Below are 27,612 nucleotides of genomic sequence, written 5' to 3'. Positions count from 1 at the left end.
TGAAAATCCTCAGCAAAAAGCACAGTTGATGCTTTTAGAAAATGTTTATATAAATAAAATCTGGCAAACATCATTTGGCTGTGTATTATTTCACATGGACATAGCACTGGCACGGACAAGGACTCGTGTTCAGCCACACAAGAACATTTTATAGACTAAATACAAATAATTATACATTCACAAGCAGCAAATATCAATGGCCAATGTACAAAGGACACATTTTTAAAAAAAACTTCACATAAAAAGATTGTTCAGATATGCTTAAAATATCAAATTTAAGGCAGTGCTGATACACAGGCCAGATAACATGTATATACATATAAACAAAATCCTCACCTACACAATCACAGAATCATTGACATACAATGTAAAATACATAGACCACAGTCACTCCGCAATCAGAGTATATGCATGCACATTTCTATCACCTTTAACACCAAACAAACACCACTGTGCAGTATACAGTGAATATAACAGCAGGTTACACAAACCATTGTGGGATCTTTGCATTTAAAACACTTCAGCTCAGCGTTCGAGTGCAGCATACAACTAGAAGCCAAAATGACATCTGCGTCACAACAATAAAGACTTTGGTGCAAAGCTGGTGTAAGTAAAATGGCAGTGTCTACATGGGAGCTTCTTCCGCTGTCATGCACAATAGTTTTTTTTCCCCTCGCTGTATTGACAGAAGATTCAAGTCTGGGTGTCATGTATGCATTTCTACATAGCAATGCAGAACAAATACTGCTGTAGGCTAGCTCTCAGCATTCAAACGAAAAGCTTTGCAAGTTTGAATTAAAAGTAATTACTGGAAAAATCTCTAAGATTACACATCAGTCATTTGCAAGCACAAGCTTTTTTTGTATCTGCTCTATGCATCCACTATCCTTACCAACTTTTATATGAAATTAACTATTACAAGATTTGCTGGATGTAGAAATTATTAAATGGAGTAACTCACACTGGCCAGCCCCTGGCTCATAGTTTCCAATACTGAATTAACAAAATATGTTGAAAAAAAAACCCAATGTAAATATTTGCAAGATGTGGCAGGTAAGAGCTAACTGAAAATTAAAGATTTTCCAAGAATTGTAATGCAGGCTGGAGTTTAATTTGGGAAGAGCTAAATCTCAGATGCGGCCTGATTCTCCTCAATTTTATTTCTGATTTTGACAAAAAAAATAATTTCTTTGGAGGCTTAGCAATTTTTGTTCTAGGAATATATCCAATTCATAGCGAACTCCACTGGCCTCGTACGATTTACTGCAGTTTCCATTGCATAACATTACTCTTTTGGAGTTTTATTATGGTGGTGTTGCCATTAAATAGTGCGAGTCCCAGAATTATGCTGCTAACACTATTTAGTGGTGTACTAAATTAGCATTTTATTTTAAACTCCCTCCTCCATTAGCAGCTGTGCTGGATTTACTGCTCTATAGAGGGCAGGACATGGAAATTTACATTAATGTGGTGCTGCAAGTGCAGTCAATTCAATTTCAAAGCAAATTAAACACCGCAGGGGCCTTTGACTCACACTGCCAACAATGCCACATTGAGGCACTGTAAGGTTGATATAATGCCATCAATCTCCTTATAGATCATCAAACAAAAACATACATACATTCTGGCCTGGCTCGGCAAAGGGGGACATTCCAGTGGTCCCTAGTGTCACTTTCAAACTTTAAAAAGAATGTTTCTTTACCCATGCAACTGGGGGAGATATTACTGTTTAAACTTCCTGTGCTGTGTGAGGTATTTCATCCACTACAGTGTGATTTAACTCTGGTGGCACAAAGGCATGCTGGAAAGAATTGTAAAGAGCTGATTGTTTACCTTGAGTGCAAGCCTCCATATCAAAGCATCTAATAATTTCAAGTTTTGAATGAAATGCTTTACATTCATGCAAATGCTGATGCAAAGAACATTTTTAAGCCCCCATGGCTTCAAATATTTACAAACTAGCTTCTCTCTTAACTTTGCCTATTGTTAGGTATTTTAGGCTCTTGAAAATTGCTGCATTATAATTGCACTTTATGTCTGGACAAAATGTTCCATTTAAACATAAACAGCTGTTGAACAATCTATCCTGTGGTAACATCATCAGTTATTCTTTAAAAGGGACTTTGCAACTAGTGAATATTCATGCACAACTCCACATACTATTTTTGGTCTTAGGATCTTCAATAATTCATCGCTGTTCAACAATTACGAATTCTGATTGTGTTTGCACTTTTATGTGTAATAAATACCTCTTTCACGGTGAAATACAGATACTTAGGTGGATACTGCATCAAAAATGATATTTCCATCTTGCTAGTTTATATATGTAAGGGGGAGTATACAGGGGGGTTTGCATGCAGACTTATCTGTAAGATACATTCATTTGGAGACATGATCTTTACAACAAACACCGAAACACAACACTTAAAGCATCCAACACATCTCTTTTTCCTACCAGTTTGGTAGAAAGTGTTATTTCACTGAGAAGCTGCAGAAGCAATTGAAATGTGCATAAAGATGAAAACCAAACCTGACACCTTGTGCTAATAACACACCTCTAGCAGGTATGGAATTTGCCAGTCTGACTTCTTATCTGATGAAATATTAATTATCTCCAAAAACCCTGGCTTCTGTACCGTATGTTTTAACCAGTGTACTTTTACCAACAGGGTTTTCAACTTGAAGCAGTACAACAATTTGATTAATTCATTAACAGCCTGTCAGAAAAGTAGATATGTTGACAGAGCAGTTGAAAGGATAAAAGCCCCTTACAATATAAAATTATAGCATTCACTACACAATGTTTGTGACTGTCATAAGTCACGTAACTTAATTGCATTACTAAAATCCTGTGAGATATCCTCCTGCCAAAAAAAACAAAGGTTTACAGCTCAGACTTGAATAACCTAACAACCTTTGCCAGCAACAAAATAATGCTACAATTAGATGTGATTCCACTGAACCAGTTTTGAGCAGCGCAGCGATGTCTTGGCAAGCTGACGTACATGTCTGTGGAGCAGGGCCGCCATACAGACGCTTGGTTCTCAACATCTGGTTGAGATGTATAATTCCACTGACATTTATTGTTTTTGGTTTCCTGTGGTACAATTACAAGTTACCGGAGACGATGCACGGCACCGAAACATCATCTCCAATGAATAGACAGGAAGGTGTTCAGAATGTAGCCACTGCCCCTGCACTAAAAGGTGCATGTCCTCAGCTTCCTTATATTAATAGATGAAATCCCTTTCCTAATTTTAAAAGGCAAAGAATCAGCGATTTTTCCTCAAAGTTGCCTCGGATATGATGACAATCGCTCTTTATTATTTTACAACAATTTACTCGTGATAACAATATAGCTGATGAAAGACAGTCTGACCCATCCCCCAGTTCACAGTATCATTCACGGCATGTTTGTGTTTCAATTTGCTGATAACTGAATTGTTTAATTCGCTCTTAATAAATCCACTGTACATCTAGACCTGTCTGTGGCACACTGCACATAGCTCACGAACTGTGATATTTAGATGTCTAGCCACAATAAATCAGTATGACTCAGGGAACTAACATCTCATTGGCCTGCTCCTCTTTCTCTCTGCGTTCGAATGCCTGATGAGCACGTTCTAGGTCTTGTATGACATCCAGAAGTCTGGCTGCTGCTGCCATCCTACGATCATGAAAAGATCGACTCTTCTCCACTCCTGCTGTGAGTGATAGTTTTTGATTTGTTAGTTATGAGGTCACTGCATTGTAATTCAACCTAATTAAATAATATTGCACAGTCCCTCAATGTAACATTTGGAACGGAACAATTTTACAGCATAGCCAGTAATAAGTACTATAAGTAGGGTTTTAAAGTCAGGCATTGACAAACATATAATAACTTCTAATTTTAAACCATGGAATATTAAAGTTTTGATTGCTGAAGCACAAAGCTGGCTCCAGTCTGAAGTTGGCTCAGATTGAGAACGCAGTATCCATTTCTGTTTGTTTGTTTGGATTTTCAAACTGTAGACTTTCACATTTGTACATTTTTGAGAGGCTCAAAATGAGAACATGGTCTTTGTAAAATAGCAAATCAAGTTGAAAGAAGACATGGATTTTTTGCATGTTATTTTTTTGAAACATTTCCTTCAATACCTGCAGCAAATGTGCCAATGTTTTTTTAAAAAATTGTTCTGTTCACTCTGTGTAGTGACTTTGTAAATGATTCAAAAAGAAAATCTTTATGACTTTGCCGCACATTGTAACCAGAGAAATCCTTCCCCCTTTGCCACTGTTTACTTCCCACCCCTCCCCTCCTGAGGACTGTTCACATCCAGCACCCTCCCCAGCTGAGAGAATGCCGTTGCTGCCCATATGTCATTATTTCCTGGCTATCAGAAAGCGTAGTTCAAGAATGGGAAGCCAGATCTTGCCTGGCTATTCCTATCTATGGATTAAATGCCTCACCATTGTATGCCAGCAACCTTGATAAGAACAAATTGAACTCCAACCAATGATGAAAAGCAAAATTAATTAGCTGTCAGTTCTGGGCTTGAACTAGCTATCATCTGGTTGGAAATGAACCATCAACTTGACAGTAAACTGGATTTTCACTCTCTCATGGAACCTAATGGGATCCCACAAGTCAGCTACAAAATCTTTTCACATGTACTGTGCAGGTAGTCACTGGCTTTACTTACATTAATGGTTTGACCATGCACTAATGTCCAGTCAGATAGCATCACCACTGCCCCTTTTCATTCCATAGGTTCAAAGAAGCAATTGAACTACTTACCAGCTCTAAGGGATAAATGTTATTTTTTTTTAAAAACGAACTACCGGGGACTGATGTGAAGGCACTAATCTGATTTCAAGGTTCAGAGAACAGTTATAAACTGCTCTTTTCGTTTATGATCTCATTGGGACCCTCTATAGAATGAGTTTTAACTACAGTGTAACTTTATAGGCTATTGGCAATAGATTTAGTTTTCAGTCAATAATTCTTTTGAAATATTTTTATACTACATAAACTTGTACAACAAAAACAATACTCAAAATGATGGTACTCCTACAACATTTACTAGTTTATAGTAGTAGTTAGTAGCAATATTTACTAATTCTAGAAAAAATATTCGATCCTTGAATAAATAAATGCTTCCAATGTGTAAGAATTTGTTAATGTTGAGAGGCAACTACCTTCCTTAATCCTATCACCATGCATTCTTTCTTCCTGGTCCATCACCGTTCCTGCATCTGAAGATTCAAGGTACTTCTTTCTAAAAACAGAAAACAGGGAACAAAGTTATTAGAGTGTTCTAGTCTAAGTATTTCATTGTATTTGTAAATCAATACAGGACTTTTATTTTAGTTTAAATAAATAATTTCCAACTGACAAGTAATATTGTCTTTTGCATTTCATGAATGAAGAATTGCTGCTGCTCTCAGTATTTGTTAGAACTTTAATCAATAACAACAACTTGCATTTATATAGCACCTTTGAGAAGAAAAATCAGCACTTTACAGAGGCAAAATATCCACACTCTATAGAGGCAGTGCCATCTTTATCACTGAGGAGGCAGAACAAGGGATGCAGCAACCTATAATTTTCATCATGATAATTTCATGTGCAAACAACACATTTCCAACACATAATGGCATTTTTGACATGCAATGATACATTTCAACACACAACTATGTCAGTGTAATGCAGTGTTTGCCAAGCACACAATAAACTTTTGCCAATTTTTATAAAGACAGCACCCCTTTAAATTTAAATTACTATCAATGAATGCTTCACTAAATCATTTCACTCTTATTTTCTAGCTAATAGCTAATCATTGCTATTAAGCCAAGGCTTTGCACTTTTATTACTTTATTGTCAGCCACCCCTGTTTATTTAATATACCAGTTTTTCATTGTAGGAGCTATAGTGAACGGGTGTTAACTTGGAGGAAATTTAGAAATAATAAATTGAATAGTTGCAGATTTTTAAAAAAATGCTAAATAATTTAAAGCTTCAAGACACTTTGAATTGTTGCATTAGATGCAATGACTGGTAAAGCACTGACCTCTAGTGGTATAAGCTATGGTTTCAATTTCCTTGCATTTCTGGTAAGTATTTTTAGTCTTAGCAGAACCTCCTGAGTAACAAGCATGATTGAGCAACTGATCATGCTTTGCTAAGTGCTTCCTGTGTTCATTCATTCAAACAACATGACCATGGTGGGAGAAATCAGCCCCTGTAAATTACAACAGGAACTTTGTTTTCTCTGCAACAATGTAGTAACTTTACTCCAATAAATCGATTATGAAAACAAAATCTACTGGGTCGGAATTTGCTCGTAAAATAACGGTGAGCCTAAGAGCCCTCACAGTTATTAATGGGCAAATCGAAGAGTTAGTGCCACCGACCACACATACGCAGTCAAACGTGGAAATCCGGAAGTTGCTCTTTCTGATTCCCTGCTGATCTGACAGCTTTGCGTTAAAGAGATATCATAGGCTAGAATCAATGGACCAGCGCGAACTTGCTCTCTTGCCCAGCTGGAAACTAACTAATCTCACCAGAAAACAGGTACACTGAGTTATAGCAGGTCTAAACTAATTTTTAATGGGGTGGTAAGTATTAATGACTGCCAAACAACTTCACTGGGGCTGAAAATTAATTTTTAAAAATGTGGAGTCTCATTACTTCCAATTTTAATAGTTTTTGGATATTTAAAAAAAAATTTAATTTAAAAATTAACATTTTTATTTTTTACTTTTTCTTACTGTCTCTTTTATCTCAGTCTTTTAATCTTACCCTCTCTTCATTTCGCTTTCTCTATCTGATGTTATAGTACATTTACTAATCTTATCTGATACTTCCTGGTTCTTAGTTTGCGCGGTTTGTGAATGAGCTTCACTTGCTGGTTCTCACAGCCTGGCTTGCTTCAAGCTGATTAGTGAAGGGGACATAGAGATCCTTTCCTCCTCTCACAGTTCAGAGAAGCCCGGGAACGACCGCTGCACTTCTTGCAGTTCTCAATTAAAGCAAGTTGGCACCCAGAAGCCCGCAAAAAGTTTGCAGGTGAGTTTTTTTTAAATTTATTCATGGGATGTGGGTGTCGCTGGCAAGGCCAGCATTTATTGCCCATCCCTAATTGCCCTTGAGAAGGTGTTGGTGAGCCACCTTCTTGAACCACTGCAGTCCGTGTGGTGAAGGTTCTCCCACAGTGCTGTTGGGTAGGGAGTTCCAGGATTTTGACCCAGCGACGATGAAGGAACGTCAATATATTTCCAAGTCGGGATGGTGTGTGACTTGGAGGGAATGTGCAGGTGGTGGTGTTCCCATGCACCTGCTGCCCTTGTCCTTCTAGGTGGTAGAGGTCGCTGGTTTGGGAGGTGCTGTCGAAGAAGCCTTAGTTACTTACCAGCGGCAGGTGACGTGTGTTTGCTGCTCAGAGCAATTCCAGCCCAATATTTCTATTGTCAGCTGCATCTTAAAGTTCAATGTAACAAAAAGCGTTCACGAGAATACTTCTGTATTATGTTACGAGGAGCATCATCCTTACTGCAAACCTGAGGGTCTATTTTCTCACCTCCACCACTAGTGCTGGTGGCATGGAAGGAGAGATAAGCACTGGGAAATCAGGCCGAGAACACATAGTGTACCATATGCACAATCGCACGGGGAGCGTAAAGTGGACAAAGCTTTCACTGAAAACAGACAAGTTTCATTACAATATGAAAATCAATGGTATCAATTATGCAGATGAGCACTCACACACACAATTTTCCACAATTCTTACTGGGAATGCACTGGGTGATAGTCTCCCCTGAATAAAGCGCCTCCCAAACCCGCGGCTTCTACCACCTAGAAGGACAAGGGCAGCAGGCACATGGCTGTCCTGGCCATTTAAATGGAGACTTGAGACGTCTGAGCTCTGGGATCTGACACTGCAATTTGAGTGGAGATTTGTGGTACATGGGATTTTTGCTGCTCTTTTTATGCCAGCATTTTTTTTTTAAAAAAGGAGATTTTGAGACAAGGGTTTTAGCTGCAATATCACCTATAATTAAATGGTCTTTCCAATGGGAGTCCCATAATTTTTGTGTTATTTGGAGCAAAAGGAGGAGGAAAGGAGGGATGCTAGGTGGATGATGTTACCCGAGATGGACTGCCTGCACCCGCCATTACCCACAAGCAGGAAGAAGCACACCTACCTTGCCATGTCTGAGGAAAACTGCCTCAATCGAGAGGCAATGACTCTGTTGTGCTATCTTCTGGAAGCTATCCTCCAGCTTATCCCCACCACAGAGGCAGGACTGTCAGTGGCTATTAAGGTCACCACAGCCCTATTATGCCTCAGGTTCCATAGGGGACATCAGCAACATTTTACAACTGAGTGGTTTTAAGCCACTCAGTTGTAAAAACAAGAATGGTGACCCACCATCCTCTTAGGGTAATTAACGGGCTTTGCCAGTATCACCCACATCCCGAGAACAATAAATTATAAAAAAAGAACAAAAGACGGGCGAGTCACTCAGCTTCATGCAGCTCCCAGAGGAGGTTGAGGTAGCTTAACCATTCAAAGAATGGGGTGTGCTGGGTGGGTGGCCTAAAGAGATGGACAATCTAGAGTGCACTGATGCATCAGCTGGTGACTGATGCATTGTTCACCAAACAAATAATTTCATTCTTTTTTCCATGCAGAATGAGAATGAGAGGGCGCTGTATTTTTTGCATGACAGGGTTCTCCAAAGTGCAAGGCCTCAGTGACAAGTTCATGCGATCCTTTGGGCTTTTACATACAACTTCTTACTTTCATGAGCTACGTTCCATAAAAGTGCAGGTCATCCTTGACCATCAAAACAGATCGTGCAAGTGGATGTCCAATTCCTAGGCAGCAGTTATTTTAAGGGGGTCCATGGTGCCAAGATGATTCGAGCCATAAAGAAAAGTGCAAGGTTGGTTTCTGGAGACCAAGGCTGTCATGTTGAACCCTGGCTCATGACACCTCAGACAGCCGTAAACTGCAGTGCCTATGCAACCACTAAGATCATCATTGAGTAGTGCCTTGGGGGGGGGGGGGGGGGGAGGGGGGCGGAGACACATACCTGTAAAAGTCCAATTGTTTCATTAATGTCAGTCAGTGAAGGGAACCTGCCACCTTTCTATCTACCCTGTCCTATACAAGACTCCAGTCCCCAACCATGTGGTTTTAAGCCACTCAGTTGTAAAAACAAGAATGGTGACCCACCATCCTCTTAGGGTAATTAATAGGCTTTGCCAGTGTCACCCACATCCCGAGAACAATAAATTAAAAAAGGACAAAAGACGGGCGAGTCACTCAGCTTCATGCAGCTCCCAGAGGAGGTTGAGGTAGCTTAACCACTCAAAGAATGGGATGTGCTGGGTGGGTGGCCTAAAGAGATGGACAAAAATACATTTTGAAAAGGGGAAAAAAGCCAATTTTTATAGTGTTGCTTGTGTCTGATCCACCTGGTTTCTGTGGCAATCTAGTAGCCATTTCCTTTGTCATCTAAAGGCAGATCTATTACTATAAGTAAAACTTCTGGTAACCAAGCTGTTTTTTTTACTAATCTCTATGGTATGTTCATACCTACTAAGTGAATATACATCATGAAAAATCAGTATGCACGCAAGAAGTGTACCAATCTGCTACTGAAATTAAACTAGAAAGTCTTGGAGATGTTCCACTTACTGTGCATATGTTAGGAGCATTAGGATGACACTAGTACATTACATCCACCGGCAATGGATTGGGGCAATGGTAGACGTTTTATGCTACTTACTTCAGCTTTTCAATGCCCTGTAGCAGCTGCTTGTAAACAGTCTGCGTCTCAACATCAGGGTCGAGGGGGTCACTCCAGTCACCAAGAGTTACAGCAGAATGCGTGCGGCTGCATCCCCGAACTATTAAACAAATGGAAAGTAAACAATACAGAAGGATTATCAAATATTGTAGTTATTGTGTTTATGTTAATAATGTGTTTACTGCTATTGTGGGAAGTATTAACTGCTGTTTCTTGTAAAAAGCTGTTTAGAGATTTAATTCAGATACAAAATGTGTTTGAATGTTGTCGAAGGCTACGATAGAATTTGGAGAACGTTATAGATGTTTCTAGATGAACTGCAGAGACACAAAACCTGATCATAGTTATGAGTAGTCCTTCTCAACTAAACCATGATATAATTGAGATGATGTGGAGATGTCGGTGATGGACTGGGGTTGACAATTGTAAACAATTTTACAACACCAAGTTATAGTCCAACAATTTTATTTTAAAATCCACAAGCTTTCGGAGGCTTCCTCCTTCCTCAGGTGAATGTCCACATTCACCTGAGGAAGGAGGAAGCCTCCAAAAGCTTGTGGATTTTAAAATAAAATTGTTGGACTATAACTTGGTGTTGTAAAATTGTTTACAATGATATAATTGAGTTGAGTTTTTCACGTGTATAGCTGTGTCGATTAAAATGTAATCAGCTGATCGTTGAGGTAGCATAGGTAACATCAGAGTTGCTACCGCAAATACATACAATAGACTAATTAAAATCTACTCATAAAACAAATTATTTGAACACATTTAAATTGTAAAACCATTTCCATTCATTACAATGTCAAATATTACAGCTGAAATCAATTCTACACAATCCTCCAGATGATCAATATTTTTGAATGATTATTTTAGTCCATGGTCATTTTAGATCAAAAACCCACTATAACATATTGTGTCAAAATTAAGGGGTGGAATTTCCTGTTTGCACCCAGAGACATGTGTAATTGAGGCGTAAAGCAAACACCCTCTGTAAAAGATCGAGGAAACTCAGACACAAGTGTGTTACACACATAATTACACCCAAATTTCCTTGCTCTTTTATGCCCATCTATTGATACCTGCACCTGAATGCATCTCAGTTCATTATAATGGCTTTGCCCCCAGGCTAAAGAGCTGTACATGTGAATTTCCTGCAGTTATACTGGTTCAAAACGAGTGTAAAGTTAAGCCCAGAATTCTGGCCACAGCAGGAAACAAGGTCATTTTTCTGATGTTCTATTGCGATGTTTAGAGTGTTTTGTTTTAAATTTAGTGTCACTGAGACCTGCTCTGTATTTTCTGTTTCTTTGAATGCATTTTTATGGCATCAGTATAAGCCACCTTAAAAATTGAAAAGCTTCCACAATTGCATATTGTTAAGCATGCTGTGCCTAATGTGCACGAATGATAGTTAGATGATTTGAAACTTTAATTTTCATACTTAAAGAAGGAATATATGTTGTGAGTTCAGCGCTTTTCTTGGGCCCTGATTGTTTACGTTGATTTCTACTTGTTTCAGTCCATTTTTACGCATGTTAATGAGATTGTCAGGAAAGTTGGGTGTAAATTAACATCGGCAAAACGGGTGCACAAATGAGCGTAATTTTGGGTGCAACTTAATCAATTACGCCCCCACAGGAAATTCCGCCCCTAAGTATTTTTGTCTAGTTTTGTTTTGCTGGCTATCTCTTTAAATCCAGTTATAATACAGAAGGAGTTCAACGGTCAGTGAAGCCAGAATCTTGTACTAAACCTACCCAATGATCAGTTACAGACCGAAGAGAGGAATAATTCAAATTTAAACAATGCTGTGTGATTGGTTCAGTTTGTGCAAGACTGACAGTTTATTTTTAAATCTGAGTGGTCAGACACCCAAAATCCACGAAGTTCTGGGAACTGTTTTCCAGGATATAAAAAGAGCTCTTTTGTTCAAATCAAACAGCCTGCTTGAAAATCTCAGAGAAGGAACCAATCAATTTGAAATTCCTGAAAGAGAAAAACTGCTTTGAATTTCCAAGAAATAGTCTAGATTAATTAGGCTTTTTTTTTTATTCGTTCATGGGATGTGGGCGTCGCTGGCAAGGCCAGCATTTATTGCCCATCCCTAATTGCCCTTGAGAAGGCTCCCACAATGGCAACAAATTCCAGGAAAAGAAACAATGGAAGGCAATTGAAATCAATGGAACAAAAATTACACGGGTTCTATAATGGATGGGCAATCATTTTGCCAGGTTACTGCTCGGCAAGGTTGAAATATTTGTGTATTATTTAAAAATTATTTATAAAGGGTTAACTTAGTTCTTAAGAGTTGTGATCTTATTATTTTTGTTCACCCGAGGAGTTAGGTGAAGGATGTCACTATATTATATGACTGTTCCTTACCTGCTTGTTCATCATTTGTAAAATAAAATTGCTTTAATATTTTAAACTTAAAAACCACCTGTCTTATTGGATGCTTAGGCACGAGTTTTGCGCCTGATAAACAGGCATGGCGCCAATGAATTTGTAGGCCATGCATGTGAAAAGGGAAGTTTGATCTTGTAGAGACATAGGGTAAGTCCAATAACTACAATGAATTTTCCCAGACTGGATTTGCTGTTTGTTTCACAGGAACGTTAGTGAAGTCATATTGAGATCTCAAGGAAATGATAGACACTCTCAAAAGTATGGGAAGTTGGGATTCACCTATAAGAGGAGGTAGATTTTAAGGAGCTTCTTAAAGGAGGAGAGGGAGGTAGGGAGGCGGAGAGGTTTAGGGAGGGAATTCCAGAGCTTAGGGCCTAGGCAGCTGAAGGCACGACCGCCAATGGCAGAGTGATTAAAATCGGGGATGCGCAAGAGGCAAGAATTGGAGGAGCGCAGGTATCTTGGAGGGTTGTAGAGCAGGAGGAGGTTTTTTTTAATTCGTTCGCGGGATGTGGGCATCGCTAGCAAGGCCAGCATTTATTGCCCATCCTTAATTGCCCTTGAGAAGGTGGTGGTGAGCCACCTTCTTGAACCGCTGCAGTCCGTCTGGTGAAGGTTCTCCCAAAGTGCTGTTAGGTAGGGAGTTCCAGGATTTTGACCCAGCGATGATGAAGGAACAGCGATATATTCCCAAGTCGGGATGGTGTGTGACTTGGAGGGGAACGTGCAGGTGGTGTTGTTCCCATGTGCCTGCTGCTCTTGTCCTTCTAGGGGGTAGAGGTCGCGGGTTTGGGAGGTGCTGTCGAAGAAGCCTTGGCGAGTTGCTGCAGTGCATCCTGTGGATTGTACACACTGCAGCCACTGTGCGCCGGTGGTGAAGGGAGTGAATGTTTAGGGTGGTGGATGGGGTGCCAATCAAGCGGCTGCTTTGTCCTGGATGGTGTCGAGCTTCTTGAGTGTTGTTGGAGCTGCACTCATCCAGGCAAGTGGAGAGTATTCCATCACACTCCTGACTTGTGCCTTGCAGATGATGGAAAGGCTTTGGGGAGTCAGGAGGTCAGGAGGTGAGTCACTCGCTGCAGAATACCCAGCCTCTGACCTGCTCTTGTAGCCACAGTATTTATATGGCTGGTCCAGTTAAGTTTCTGGTCAATGGTGACCCCCAGGATATTGATGGTGGGGTATTCGGCGATAGTAATGCTGTTGAATGTCAAGGGGAGGTGGTTCGACTCTCTCTTTTTGGAGATGGTCATTGCCTGGCACTTGTCTGGCGCGAATGTTACTAGCCACTTATCAGCCCAAGCCTGGATGTTGTCCAGGTCTTGCTGCATGCGGGCACAGACTGCTTCATTATCTGAGGGGTTGCGAATGGAACTGAACACTGTGCAATCATCAGCAAACATCCCCATTTCTGACCTTATGATGGAGGGAAGGTCATTGATGACGCATCTGAAGATGGTTGGGCCTAGGACACTGCCCTGAGGAACTCCTGCAGCAATGTCCTGGGGCTGAGATGATTGGCCTCCAACAACCACTACCATCTTCCTTTGTGCTAGGTATGGCTCCAGCCACTGGAGAGTTTTCCCCCTGATTCCCATTGACTTCAATTTTACTAGGGCTCCTTGGTGCCACACTCGGTCAAATGCTGCCTTAATGTCAAGGGCAGTCACTCTCACCTCACCTCTGGAATTCAGCTCTTTTGTCCATGTTTGGACCAAGGCTGTAATGAGATCTGGAGCCGAATGGTCCTGGCGGAACCCAAACTGAGCATCGGTGAGCAAGTTATTGGTGAGTAAGTGCCGCTTGATAGCACTGTCGACGACACCTTCCATCACTTTGCTGATGATTGAGAGTAGATTGATGGGGCGGTAATTGGCCGGATTGGATTTGTCCTGCTTTTTGTGGACAGGACATACCTGGGCAATTTTCCACATTGTCGGGTAGATGCCAGTGTTGTAGCTGTACTGGAACAGCTTGGCTAGAGGCGCAGCTAGTTCTGGAGCACAAATCTTCAGCACTACAGCCAGGATGTTGTTGGGGACCATAGCCTTTGCTGTATCCAGTGCACTCAGCTGTTTCTTGATATCACGAGGAGTAAATCGAATTGGCTGAAGACTGGCTTCTGTGATGGTGGGGATATCGGGAGGAGGCCGAGATGGATCATCCACTCGGCACTTCTGGCTGAGGATGGTTGCAAACACTTCAGCCTTGTCTTTTGTACTCACGTGCTGGACTCCGCCATCATTGAGGATGGGGATGTTTACATTTAGTTGTTTCATTGTCCACCACCATTCACGACTGGATGTGGCAAGACTGCAGAGCTTTGATCTGATCCGTTGGTTGTGGAATCGCTTAACTCTGTCTATAGCGAGTTGTAGCTTCACTAGGTTGGCACCTCATTTTTAGGTACGCCTGGCATGCTCTTCTACACTCCTCATTGAACCAGGGTTGATCCCATGGCTTGTTGGTAATGGTAGAGTGAGGAATATGCTGGACCATGAGGTTACAGATTGTGCTGGAATACAATTCTGCTGCTGCTGATGGCCCACAGCGCCTCATGGATGCCCAGTTTTGAGCTGCTGGATCTGTTCTGAATCTATCCCATTTAGCATGGTGGTAGTGCCACACAACACATTGGATGGTATCCTCAGTGCGAAGACAGGACTTTGTCTCCACGAGGACTGTGCAGTCGTCACTCCTACCAATACTGTCATGGACAGATGCATTTGCGACAGGTAGATTGGTGAGGACGAGGTCAAGTAAGTTTTTCCCTCATGTTGGTTCGCTCACCACCTGCCGCAGGCCCAGTCTGGCAGCTATGTCCTTCAGGACTCGGCCAGCTCGGTCAGTAGTGGTGCTACTGAGTCACTCTTGGTGGTGGACATTGAGGTCCCCCACCCAGAGTACATTCTGTGCCCTTGCTACCCTCAGTGCTTCCTCCAAGTGGTGTTCAACATGGAGGAGGACTGATTCATCAGCAGGAGGTTTCCTTGCCCATGTTTGACCTGATGCCATTAGATTTCATGGGGTCCAGTGTCAATGTTGAGAACTCCCAGGGCCACTCCCTCTTGACTGTATATCACTGTACCGCCACCTCTGGTGCTCAGTCTGTCCTGCCGGTGAGACAGGACATACCCAGGGATGGTGATGGAGGAGTCTGGGATGTTGGCTGAAAGGTATGATTCTGTGAGTATGGCTATGTCCGGCTGTTGCTTGACTAGTCTGTGGGACAGCTCTCCCTATTTTGGCACAAGTCCCCAGATGTTGGTGAGGAGGACTTTGCAGGGTCGACTGGGCTTGGTTTGCTTTTGTCGTGTCCAGTGCCTAGTGGTCCGATGCCGGGTGGTCCGTCCGATTTTATTCTTATTATGACTTTTTTTCGCGAGATTTTACAACTGAGTGGCTTGCTACGCCATTTCAGAGGGCAAATAAGAATCAACCACATTGCTGTGGGTCTGGAGTCACATATAGGCCAGACCGGGTAAGGACGGCAGGTTTCCTTCCCTAAAGGACATTAGTGAACCATGTGGGTTTTTACAACAATCCAGTCATTTCATGGCCGCCATTACTGATTCCAGATTTTTTATTTAATTAATTGAATTTAAATTCCTAGCTGCCATGGCAGGATTTGAACTCATGAGTCCAGATTATTAGTCCAGGCCTCTGGATTACTAGTCCAGTAACATAACCACTATGCTAACATACCCAGAGATAGGGAGGGGCGAGGCAATGGAGGGATTTGAAAACAAGGATGAGAATTTTAAAATCTAGGCCAATGTAGGTCAGCAAGCATGGGGTTAATGGGTGAACGCGACTTGGTGCGAGTTAGGATACAGGCAGCAGAGTTTTGGATGAGCTCAAGTTTATGGAAGGCGGAAGATGGGAAATCAACCAGGAAAGCATTGGAATAATTAAGTCTAGAGGTAACAAAGGCATGGATGAGGGTTTCAGCAGCAGATGAGCTGAGGCAGGGGCGGAGACAGCGATGTTACGGAGGTGGAAGTAGGCGGTCTTGGTGATGGAGCAGATATGTGGTCGGAAGTTCATCTAAGGGTCAAATAGGATGCCAAGGTTGCAAACGGTCTGGTTCAGCCTCAGACAGTGGCCAGGGTGAGGGATGGAGTGAGTGGCTAGGGAACGGAGTTTGTGGTGGGAACCAAAGACAATGGTTTTGGCCTTCCCAATATTTAGTTGGAGGAAATTTTTGCTCATCCAATACTGGATGTCGGACAAGCAGTGAGACAAATCACAGACAGTGGAGGGGTCAACGGAGGTGGTGGTGAGGTAGAACTGGGTGTCGTCAGCGTACATATGGAACCTGAAGTTGTGTACTCGGATGATGTCGCCAAGGTGCAGCCTGTAGATGAGAAATAGGAGAGGGCCAAGGATAGATCCTTGGGAGACTCCAGAGATAACGGTGCAGGAGCGGGAAGAGAAGCCATTGCAGGTGATTCTCTGGCTACGACTGGATCGATAAGAATGGAACCAGGCGAGCGCAGTCCCACCCAGTTGGACGACAGAAGAGAGGCGTTGGAGGAGGATGGTGTGGTCAACCATGTCAAAGGCTGAAGACAGGTCGAGAAGGATGAGGAGGGATAGTTTACCACGGTCACAGTCACATAAGATGTCATTTGTGACTTGGTTAAGGGCAGTTTCAGTACTTTGTCAGGAGCAGAAACCTGATTGGAAGGATTCAAACATAGAGTTGCGGGAAAGATGGGCACGAATTTGGGAGGCAACAACAAGTTCAAGGACTTTTGAGAGGAAAGGGAGGTTGGAGATGGGGCAGTAGTTTGCAAGAACAGAGGGGTCAAGGGTGGTTTTTTTAAGGAGGGGGGTGATGACGGCAGATTTGATGGGGAGGGGCACAGTACCTGAGGAAACAGAACCGTTAACAATATCAGCTAACATGGGGTCCACGAAGAGAAGTTGGGTGGTCAGAAGTTTGGTGGGAATAGGGTCGAGGGAGCAGGAGGTGGGTCTCATGGTCAAGCTGAGCTCGGAGAGGGTATGAGGGTAGATAGGAAAGAAACTAAAGAAAGATGTGTGTTCGGGGCTAGGGCAGGGAAAGTAATAAACAAAATATATGTTTGAGCAACCAGTGTAGGACCAACGCAGCCATTTTAATATGATATCACAGTTTTACAATTTACATAAGAAACATTTATTTTAGTGATGAGAAAAATATAGGGAAAATGAATATCAGTATATTTTCTGCTTGGCAGTTCTGACAGGGAAAAGTCAACTTCCACGAACATTCTAGTCATACAGTAATTTCATTTTAAAAAGTTATTTTGGGCAAATAAGAATTGATCTAATGAGAATTCTCCCAAGTGTGCATCACATTTTAACTCAGGTAATGATGTTAACAAAAAATACTTGACAGCTAGAAATGTTATATTTTTCCTGACTGAAATTGTCCTTTAATGTTTAACCTCAATATTAATGGGGAGATTTTTGCTGACATACCGGTTCGATCAGTGTGCAGGCAACAGGTCCAGCGGTTGCTCCTGTAAGAACCTGGATGAAAGGAAGGAAGCATGCGTTCATTGTAGATACTGGCTTTCCTGATAGCCGACAGCCACTGATTCAGCTCATTTACATTCTAAAAGAGATAAAAATGCATGTCAGCTCTGATTGTTAAAAAGGCTTGCCATTATCCTATTAGCCCTTAAATCACCAGGTAGTTATTTTAGGTATGACAGATCAGTGTGAAATTAATGGAGATATGGTTGCTAAATAACAAGTCCGATTTTGATGGGACTTTTTAAAAACATTTTCACACTGGTGATATGCATAATTTAATAAATTTCATAGAGTTGACAGAATTGTGTAGCTTTTCACAGAATGCACATCAGTTCCAAGCCATGGGATTTTCACTTACCCTACACAGGACCAATAAAAGGCATCATGCAGTGAACTGCAGCTCAACACCATATTAACAGGTGAATTGTTTATAATTCTACTTTTTTGTAGTAAATGAAAATAATCGAGTGATAACTGTGACTAAGTTAAAGATAAAAGAATTGGCCCAGTTCATGACAATCAGTTCTTTCAGAAGTGCACAAGTAACATCATTTATCCAAAAGGAAAGATGTATTTGCTCTGAATTCAATTTTTTCCTAATCATGACCTGCACAGTTCACCACTAGGGAGCCTCGCTCCAAGGGAGCACAGGTCAGGCAACGAGCATTACAGTGTTGTAGCCCTTGCTCTGACCCCCAGTCCATTTGAGCACAGCTCCCCCACTGAGAGAATGGATCTGAGAGTTTACCACCACTGTGTCTAATATTATCAAATTGTTGCATAATAATATTACAGTGCAGGTCCTAAAATTATAGTTAGTGCATTTTTCAACTCATACTACTTGTGTTAATAGCACACTTTCAATATTAACTTTGTTTAACTTGCTGCATAATCTGAAACCAAACCAAGGTACTTAATATCCAATTATTGAGACTAGATTTCCGATTCGAATGGGGTTAAATTTAACTTCGGCAGAGGCACAGTTTGAGCAGTAGCTCATCGGTGCCTGTCACTGCACCCCCCTCCGATTTAATGGAAGGGAAAATCAAACGGGGCATATAATGGGAAGCCGATCCATTACCACCCATTTTGCACCCCAACCAAAGTTGCAGTTTACCCCCAAAGTGTTGTCAGTAGACTTCTATTACCTACACAAAGTGCCAAGAGACTTAAGCTCTGGTCATTCATTTTAGTGAATGAGCAGTATTACATCACTCTTAACTCAGAATCATACAGCACTAAAGGAGGCCATTCGACCCATCATCCTCGTGCTGGCTCTTTAAAAGAGCTATCCAATTAGTCCCCACTCCCCTGCTCTTTCCACATACCAAATTTTTTCTTTACTTTTTCTCTAAAATTAGTGAAGACAGAAATTTCAGTCCCTAGAAAAGAGAAAGGGGCCATGTTCCGGGTCTTTAAAATACTATAAGGTGTGGACAATGAGAGCAGGTTCTTTAATTTGGATTGTGATTAGAGAACTGGGGGACACAGGTAAATTAACAAACCTAATCCATTGGGATTACAGACTGAAAGAAATTACATTCCCCAGAGGAGTGGGTATATGAAGCAACTTCCCTCTCCCCTCAAAATAGGTAGGCAATGCTGTTTTGATTAATCCTTAAAAATAAACTGCTGCATAAACATCGAACATTCCTCCTTCAAGACAGGTATTTTGCTAGTCCACTAACACATCTATAAAATCACATTATTAAATTTCTAATGAAACACTAATTTATATCCATACTCTTCATAAGAAATAGAACCCACAGTCATAGAAGTTTACAATACGGAAGGAGGCCATTTGGCCCATTGTGTCTGGGCCAGCTCTTTGGTACAGCACTCCAAAACTAATTCCACTGCCTGCACTCTCCTCCTAGACCTGTATCTTCCAATGATGGTCTACTTTTCCCTTAGAAGATAGAATGCTCTCTGCCTCAACTACTCCCTGTGGCAAAGCATGCCGTGCTTCAACATTTCTCCACATAAAGTCATTCCTCTGGACTTTTCTCCGCATTCTCTCCATGACAATTTTAAAATCGATAACCCCTTGTCATTAACTCCCTCATCAGAGAAAACAGACTTTCCCTAATCACCCTATTAAAACCCTTCATAAATTTTAAAAATCTCTATTAAATCTGCTCCAGTGGAAATAGGCCCGATATCTCAAGTTTCTACTGATAACTATATTTAGTATATTTAATCTATCCAAGACAATACCTCATCCCTGGCATCCTGGATAGATTAAATATATTCCAGTGATTAGCTTAGAAACATTTATTGTAAATAGCAACAAAACTAAATCCATATAATTGCCCAACATTGTTGCAACTGCACCATGGGCATAGTTATAGTGTAATGTGGGTACTTTTTATTACCGTACCAAAGAAAACTGATTAGGAATGTTTCTTTAAATCAGAATACAAAGCATTTTCTATAATACTTCTTGATTACTAATCTTAACACACAGTTGTCAATTAACGTTTCTAAAATTTACATTTAAAGCCTTTGCCCAGAGCTTTACTTTCAATTCTAGTTGTGTTATTGTAGCAGTTAAAAGAAATAGAATCTATTATTTTAAAAATGCAGTCTTGCAATTTAAATTAATATTTTCTCTAACTGAGCACTTAAGGGATCATGAACTATGAGGATTTAACAGTGATTAAGCAATTAGTTGCAAGGTGAACAAACATTCACTGCTGATCAGACTATGGACCATTTTTTTATAATTCTGTTGATTGTTGATAATTGGTAATTAGGGGCTCACCCAGGTTCCTCCAGAGGTTCGGTAGATAAACACACTATGGGATGTGGTCTTTGGCTGTACAGATTAGTTTGAATCCTATTTGTGCTGAGTAACTGGCCTAAGTTGGGGCAGCAACGGAAGGGCTAACGGTGATTTCAATATCCCTGGGCCACAATAGGGGAGAAAGAAAATTAGCCAAATTTCCCAAGCCTGATAATAAGAACATAAGAAATAGGAGCAGGAATAGGCCAGACGGCCCCTCGAGGCTGCTCCGCTATTCAATAAGATCATGCCTGATCTTCGATCTCAACTCCACTTTCCCGCCCGATCCCCATATACTTTGATTCCTCTAGAGTCCAAAAATCTATCTCTCTGCCTTGAACATATTCAATGACTCAGCAACCACAGCCCTCTGGGGTAGAGAATTCCAAAGATTCACAACCCTCTGAGTGAAGAAATTCCTCTTCATCTCAGTCTTAAATGGCCGACCCCTTATCCTGAGACTATGCCCCCTAGTTCTAGACTCTCCAGCCAGGGGAAACAACCTCTCGGCATCTACCTTGTCAAGCTCTCTCAGAATCTTATATGTTTCAATGAGATCACCTCTCATTCTTCTAAACTCCAGAGAATATAGGCCCATTCTACTCAATCTCTCCTCGTAGGATGACCCTCTCATCCCAGGAATCAATCTAGTGAATATTCACCCAGATCCCCCTGCCGAAAAGTGTGATGTTGGGACCATGGCTGAGGACAAGATCAGGCCTGGTGGTCATGGTTCTCACACTTTTAAATAGTGTGTGGCAGTTCCTGTCTAACACTGTACATGAAGAATGGCAGCACGCATGAGTCAGCCTTCAAGAGAAGCAAGGGAAAAATGGGGGGAGGAAGGAGATTCTCGGAGCTCATTCAGCCATTTCACCGAACAACATTTTTAAATCTCAATTCTTGGATTGGCAGTTCAGTGAATGGAGGTTATCCAAGCCCATCTGGCTCTGTGGCCAAGTACTGATTCCTCTTGTGCCTCTGCCGCCCTGCCCCAACCCCCGCCCCCCCCCGCCCCCCCAACCCCTTTCATCTCACTGACAGCCATGCCTTCAGCAGACTAGGTCCTACTTCCTGGAATTCCCTCCTTAAGCTTCTCGAGCTCTTCTCTTCAAGACCCTCCCCAAAACCCACTTATTTGGTCAAGCTTTTGGTTCCTCCCATAGAACCATAGAAAAGATACAGCACAGAAGGGGGCCATTCGGCCCATCATGTCTGCGCCGGCTCGAAGAACAACCAGGTGCCCATTCTAATCCCACCTTCCAGCACCCGGTCCATAGCCCTGCAGCTTACAGCACTTTAGGTGCAGGTCCAGGTACTTTCTAAAAGAGTTGAGGGTCCTTGCCTTTACCACCAATCAGCTTAAATCTATGTCCTCTAGTTCTTGAACTCTCCGCTAGGGGAAACAGGTACTTCCCATCTACTCTATCGAGGCCCCTCATAATTTTGTACACCTCAATCAAGTCTCCCATCAGCCTCCTCTGTTCCAAGGAAAACAACGCCAGCCTATCCAATTTCTCCTCGTAGCTGCAATTTTCAAGCCCTGGCAACATTCTTGTAAATCTTCTCTGCACTCTCTCCAGAGCAATTACGTCCTTCCTGTAATGTGGTGACCAGAACTGCGCACAATACTCCAGCTGTGGCCTTACCAGCGTTTTATACAGTTCCATCATTACATCCCTGCTTTTGTATTCTATACATCGGCTAATAACGGAGAGCATTCCGTAAGCCTTCTTCACAACCTTATCTACCTGTACTGCCACCTTCAGGGACCTGTGCACATGCACTCCAAGGTCTCTCATTTCCTCTACCCCTCTCAATATATTCCCGCTTACTGCGTATTCCCTTTTACTCTTTGCCCTCCCTAAGTGCAGCAACTCACACTTCTCCGGGTTGAACTCCATTTGCCACTTTTCCGCCCACTCCACCAACCCATTGATATCTTCTTGGAGTCTACAGCTATCCTCTTCACTATCAACTACACGGCCAATTTTTGTGTCGTCTGCAAATTTGCCATTCATGCCCCCTAAATTCAAGTCGAAATCATTAATATATACCACAAATAGCAAGGGACCCAACACTGAGCCCTGTGGCACACCACTGGAGAAAGATTTCCATTCGCAAAGACATCCCCTTGATGTCTCCTTCTTTGGCTCAATGTCTGTTTTCCTCACACCTCTGTGAAGACCTTGGGACATTTTTCTATGTTACAGATATTATAGAAATACAAGTTGTTGTTGAAACTCACTGGACAGGACTGTCACATTTCCAGTTACTACTAGCCTCGATAGTGCTCTTAGCCACTAAGCTACAAAGGTCTCCAACTTGTACTGGAGCCTGCAGCTGTTCTAGTTAATGCACTTTTACATCAGTTTCAAGAAAGCAGCATTTTTAAAAAATTTTTTAAATTCGTTCACGGGATGTGGGCGTCGCTGGCAAGGCCGGCATTTATTGCCCATCCCTAATTGCCCTTGAGAAGGTGGTGGTGAGCCGCCTTCTTGAACCGCTGCAGTCCGTGTGGTGAAGGTTCTCCCACAGTGCTGTTAGGAAGGGAGTTCCAGGATTTTGACCCAGCGACAATGAAGGAACGGCGATATATTTCCAAGTCGGGATGGTGTGTGACTTGGAGGGGAACGTGCAGGTGGTGTTGTTCCCATGCGCCTGCTGCCCTTGTCCTTCTAGGTGGTAGAGGTCGCGGGTTTGGGAGGTGCTGTCGAAGAAGCCTTGGCGAGTTGCTGCAGTGCATCCTGTGGATGGTGCACAGTGCAGCCACAGTGCGCCGGTGGTGAAGGGAGTGAATGTTTAGGGTGGTGGATGGGGTGCCAATCAAGCGGGCTGCTTTATCTTGGATGGTGTCGAGCTTCTTGAGTGTTGTTGGAGCTGCACTCATCCAGGCAAGTGGAGAGTATTCCATCACACTCCTGACTTGTGCCTTGTAGATGGTGGAAAGGCTTTGGGGAGTCAGGAGGTGAGTCACTCGCCGCAGAATACCCAGCCTCGGACCTGCTCTCGTAGCCACAGTATTTATATGGCTGGTCCAGTTAAGTTTCTGGTCAATGGTGACCCCCAGGATGTTGATGGTGGGGGATTCGGCGATGGTAATGCCGTTGAATGTCAAGGGGAGGTGGTTAGACTCTCTCTTGTTGGAGATGGTCATTGCCTGGCACTTATCTGGCGCGAATGTTACTTGCCACTTATCAGCCCAAGCCTGGATGTTGGCCAGGTCTTGCTGCATGCGGGCTCGGACTGCTTCATTATCTGAGGGGTTGCGAATGGAACGGAACACTGTGCAGTCATCAGCGAACATCCCCATTTCTGACCTTATGATGGAGGGAAGGTCATTGATGAAGCAGCTGAAGATGGTTGGGCCTAGGACACTGCCCTGAGGAACTCCTGCAGCAATGCCCTGGGGCTGAGATGCTTGGCCTCCAACAACCACTACCATCTTCCTTTGTGCTAGGTATGACTCCAGCCACTGGAGAGTTTTCCCCCTGATTCCCATTGACTTCAATTTTACTAGGGCTCCTTGGTGCCACACTCAGTCAAATGCTGCCTTAATGTCAAGGGCAGTCACTCTCACCTCACCTCTGGAATTCAGCTCTTTTGTCCATGTTTGGACCAAGGCTGTAATGAGGTCTGGAGCCGAGTGGTCCTGGCGGAACCCAAACTGAGCATCGGTGAGCAGGTTATTGGTGAGTAAGTGCCGCTTGATAGCACTGTCGACGACACCTTCCATCACTTTGCTGATGATTGAGAGTAGACTGATGGGGCGGTAATTGGCCGGATTGGATTTGTCCTGCTTTTTGTGGACAGGACATACCTGGGCAATTTTCCACATTGTGTTGTAGCTGTACTGGAACAGCTTGGCTGGAGGCGCAGCTAGTTCTGGAGCACAAGTCTTCAGCACTACAGCCGGGATGTTGTCGGGGCCCATAGCCTTTGCTGTATCCAGTGCACTCAGCCGTTTCTTGATATCACATGGAGTGAATCGAATTGGCCGAAGACTGGCTTCCGTGATGGTGGGGATATCGGGAGGAGGCTGAGATGGATTATCCACTCGGCACTTCTGGCTGAAGATGGTTGCAAACGCTTCAGCCTTGTCTTTTGCACTCACGTGCTGGACTCTGCCATCATTGAGAATGGGGATGTTTGCAGAGCCTCCTCCTCCCGTTAGTTGTTTAATTGTCCACCACCATTCACGACTGGATGTGGCAGGACTGCAGAGCTTTGATCTGATCCGTTGGTTGTGGAATCGCTTAGCTCTGTCTATAGCATGTTGCTTCCGCTGTTTAGCATGCATGTAGTCCTGAGTTGTAGCTTCACCAGGTTGGCACCTCATTTTTAGGTACGCCTGGTGCTGCTCCTGGCATGCTCTTCTACACTCCTCATTGAACCAGGGTTGATCCCCTGGCTTGTTGGTAATGGTAGAGTGAGGAATATGCCGGGCCATGAGGTTACAGATTGTGCTGGAATACAATTCTGCTGCTGCTGATGGCCCACAGCGCCTCATGGATGCCCAGTTTTGAGCTGCTAGATCTGTTCTGAATCTATCCCATTTAGCACGGTGGTAGTGCCACACAACACGTTGGATGGTGTCCTCAGTGCGAAGACGGGATTTCATCTCCACGAGGACTGTGCGGTGGTCACTCCTACCAATACTGTCATGGACAGATGCATTTGCGACAGGTAGATTGGTGAGGACGAGGTCAAGTAAGTTTTTCCCTCGTGTTGGTTCGCTCACCACCTGCCGCAGGCCCAGTCTAGCAGCTATGTCCTTCAGGACTCGGCCAGCTCGGTCAGTAGTGGTGCTACCGAGCCACTCTTGGTGATTGACATTGAAGTCCCTCACCCAGAGTACATTTTGTGCCCTTGCTACCCTCAGTGCTTCCTCCAAGTGGTGTTCAACATGGAGGAGGACTGATTCATCAGCTGAGAGAGGACGGTAGGTGGTAATCAGCAGGAGGTTTCCTTGCCCATGTTTGACCTGATGCCATGAGATTTCATGGGGTCCAGAGTCAATGTTGAGGACTCCCAGGGCTACTTCCTCCTGACTGTATATCACTGTACCGCCACCTCTGGTGGGTCTGTCCTGCCGGTGGGACAGGACATACCCAGGGATGGTGATGGAAGAGTCTGGGATGTTTGCTGAAAGGTATGATTCTGTGAGTATGGCTATGTCAGGCTGTTGCTTGACTAGTCTGTGGGACAGCTCTCCCAATTTTGGCACAAGTCCCCAGATGTTGGTCAGGAGGACCTTGCAGGGTCGACTGGGCTTGGTGTTTTGCCGTTGTCGTGTCCGGTGCCTAGTGGTCCGATGCCGGGTGGTCCGTCCGGTTTTATTCTTATTATGACTTTTCGTAGCGAGATTTTACAACTGAGTGGCTTGCTAGGCCATTTCAGAGGGCAATTAAGAATCAACCACATTGCTGTGGGTCTGGAGTCACATATAGGCCAGACCGGGTAAGGGCGGCAGGCTTCCTTCCCTAAAGGACATTAGTGAACCAGATGGGTTTTTACGACAATCCGGTAGTTTCATGGCCATCATTACTGATACTAGCATTTTAATTCCAGATTTTTTTAATTTTAATTAATTGAATTTAATTAATTAATTGAATTTAAATTCGCCAGCTGCCGTGGCGGGATTTGAACTCATGACTCTGGATTTTAGTCCAGGCCTCTGGATTACTAGCCCAGTAACATAACCACTATGCTACCGTACGGTCTGGGCTAGTAATCCAGTCATCCTCCATCATAGCAGACTCTCAATGCCACTCTCCTATTTCACTTGGTGTTGTTCTCAATCAGATACCGAGCACAGGCAAACTCATGGAAAAAATGAATCTCTGCTGCCACCAGAATATGATAAATCAGGCAATTTACGTTTGTAACTACAGCTGATGGGAAGAGAACTCCGTGTCTGCTGCAGTTTTTAAACATAGAACAGATTTAGGTTGCTCCAAGACTCAGTCAGATGATGATAAGCTGCCTGTAAACATTCCAGTCCACAGCAGGGTGGATCAGAGTTACTTGGCTGGTATCAGTTTGTGTCAGATCACTCATGGTTCCCGATGGCCAAATGTACAAATGAAAACAATGCCAAACCTGACTGTTTCCCACAGAGCCATTCCCGGTGGGGTTCAGTCACTCTTACAAGCTGTCAGTCTATGACAGCTGGAGGCAGCTGCTCAGCACAGGATTGCTGTTCACAGCCAGGAATTTCGAAACAAATCAGAGGCTCTGGGAGAAATAAGGGAGGAAAAGCTTTGCAGATTACCATCACCCTACTCCCCAAGTAACTGTGACTGCACATGATCATTAATGGAAATAAAGAGACAGAAAAAATCAGTCAAGCAAGCACTGCAAACACAGGCATCAGGCATAGCATCAATGGGTGGAATTATGTATTTTGTAACCTGGTCAACATTAAAATGACATTCTGTGTGACTGTAACCATAGCTCACCATCCCTCCATGTTTTTCTCATCCTCAAGCATGGAATCCATGTCCACATGTACCTCAACAACACCGAAATCTTCCTCTCTGTCAACACCACTGACTGCAAGGCTGCTGCTATTCTTTTTGAATTCCTGTCTGATATTAAATGTTGGTTTACACAAAATTTCCCCGTGCTCAATGTCAGCAAAACCAAAATATCCTATTTGGATCCCACTAACACCAATGTGCCTTGGGCTCCAACTCCATCAGACTCCCAGCTGCCCCCTTGGTAGAAATCTGATGATGTGCCACCTTGGTATCCTGCTGAACCCTGAACTGAGCTTTTCAACCCCCATCCATTCTATCACTAAGCCCCCATTCTTCCGACTCCAGAGTGTTTCCTATCTATAGCTTCAGAAACCCTAATTCATACGTTCAACGCTCTCCTCAATGGCCTCCTCACCTCCACTCTTCAGAAACCAGCTAACCCAGAATTCCGTGTCCTTGCCAGGCTCCAGTGGCCTCCTCTGCCCCAATGCATCGACTTCAAGTTCCTTGCCTTTATCTTCAAATCCCTCCCCAGCATTGCTCCACCCTATCAGAGTTATCTTCTCCAGCCTTGCATCTTAACCATACTCTCCACTACTCTGAACT

At 43.1% G+C, this 27,612-nt stretch overlaps 1 protein-coding gene across 1 annotated transcript in view; it reads right to left on the bottom strand.

The window, feature by feature from the left end:
- Window positions 1–2,772: 2,772 nt before the first annotated feature.
- The window catches only part of LOC137342166 (rasGAP-activating-like protein 1), a 213,856-nt gene continuing 189,016 nt past the window's right edge, over window positions 2,773–27,612 (bottom strand). The window contains exons 19-22 of the mRNA XM_068005891.1: window positions 17,683–17,818; window positions 9,784–9,904; window positions 5,182–5,261; window positions 2,773–3,701 (exon numbers count right to left, since the gene is read on the bottom strand). Coding sequence (XP_067861992.1) covers window positions 3,556–3,701; window positions 5,182–5,261; window positions 9,784–9,904; window positions 17,683–17,818 — 483 coding nt within the window. The 3' untranslated portion in view covers window positions 2,773–3,555. The remainder of the gene's footprint in view (window positions 3,702–5,181; window positions 5,262–9,783; window positions 9,905–17,682; window positions 17,819–27,612) is intronic.

Source organism: Heptranchias perlo, chromosome 25 (genome assembly GCF_035084215.1).
Source record: "Heptranchias perlo isolate sHepPer1 chromosome 25, sHepPer1.hap1, whole genome shotgun sequence".
NCBI classification, from domain to species: domain Eukaryota; kingdom Metazoa; phylum Chordata; class Chondrichthyes; order Hexanchiformes; family Hexanchidae; genus Heptranchias; species Heptranchias perlo.
The sequence above is the reverse complement of the archived record's forward strand: the minus strand, read 5'-3'. Positions and strand labels throughout refer to the sequence as shown.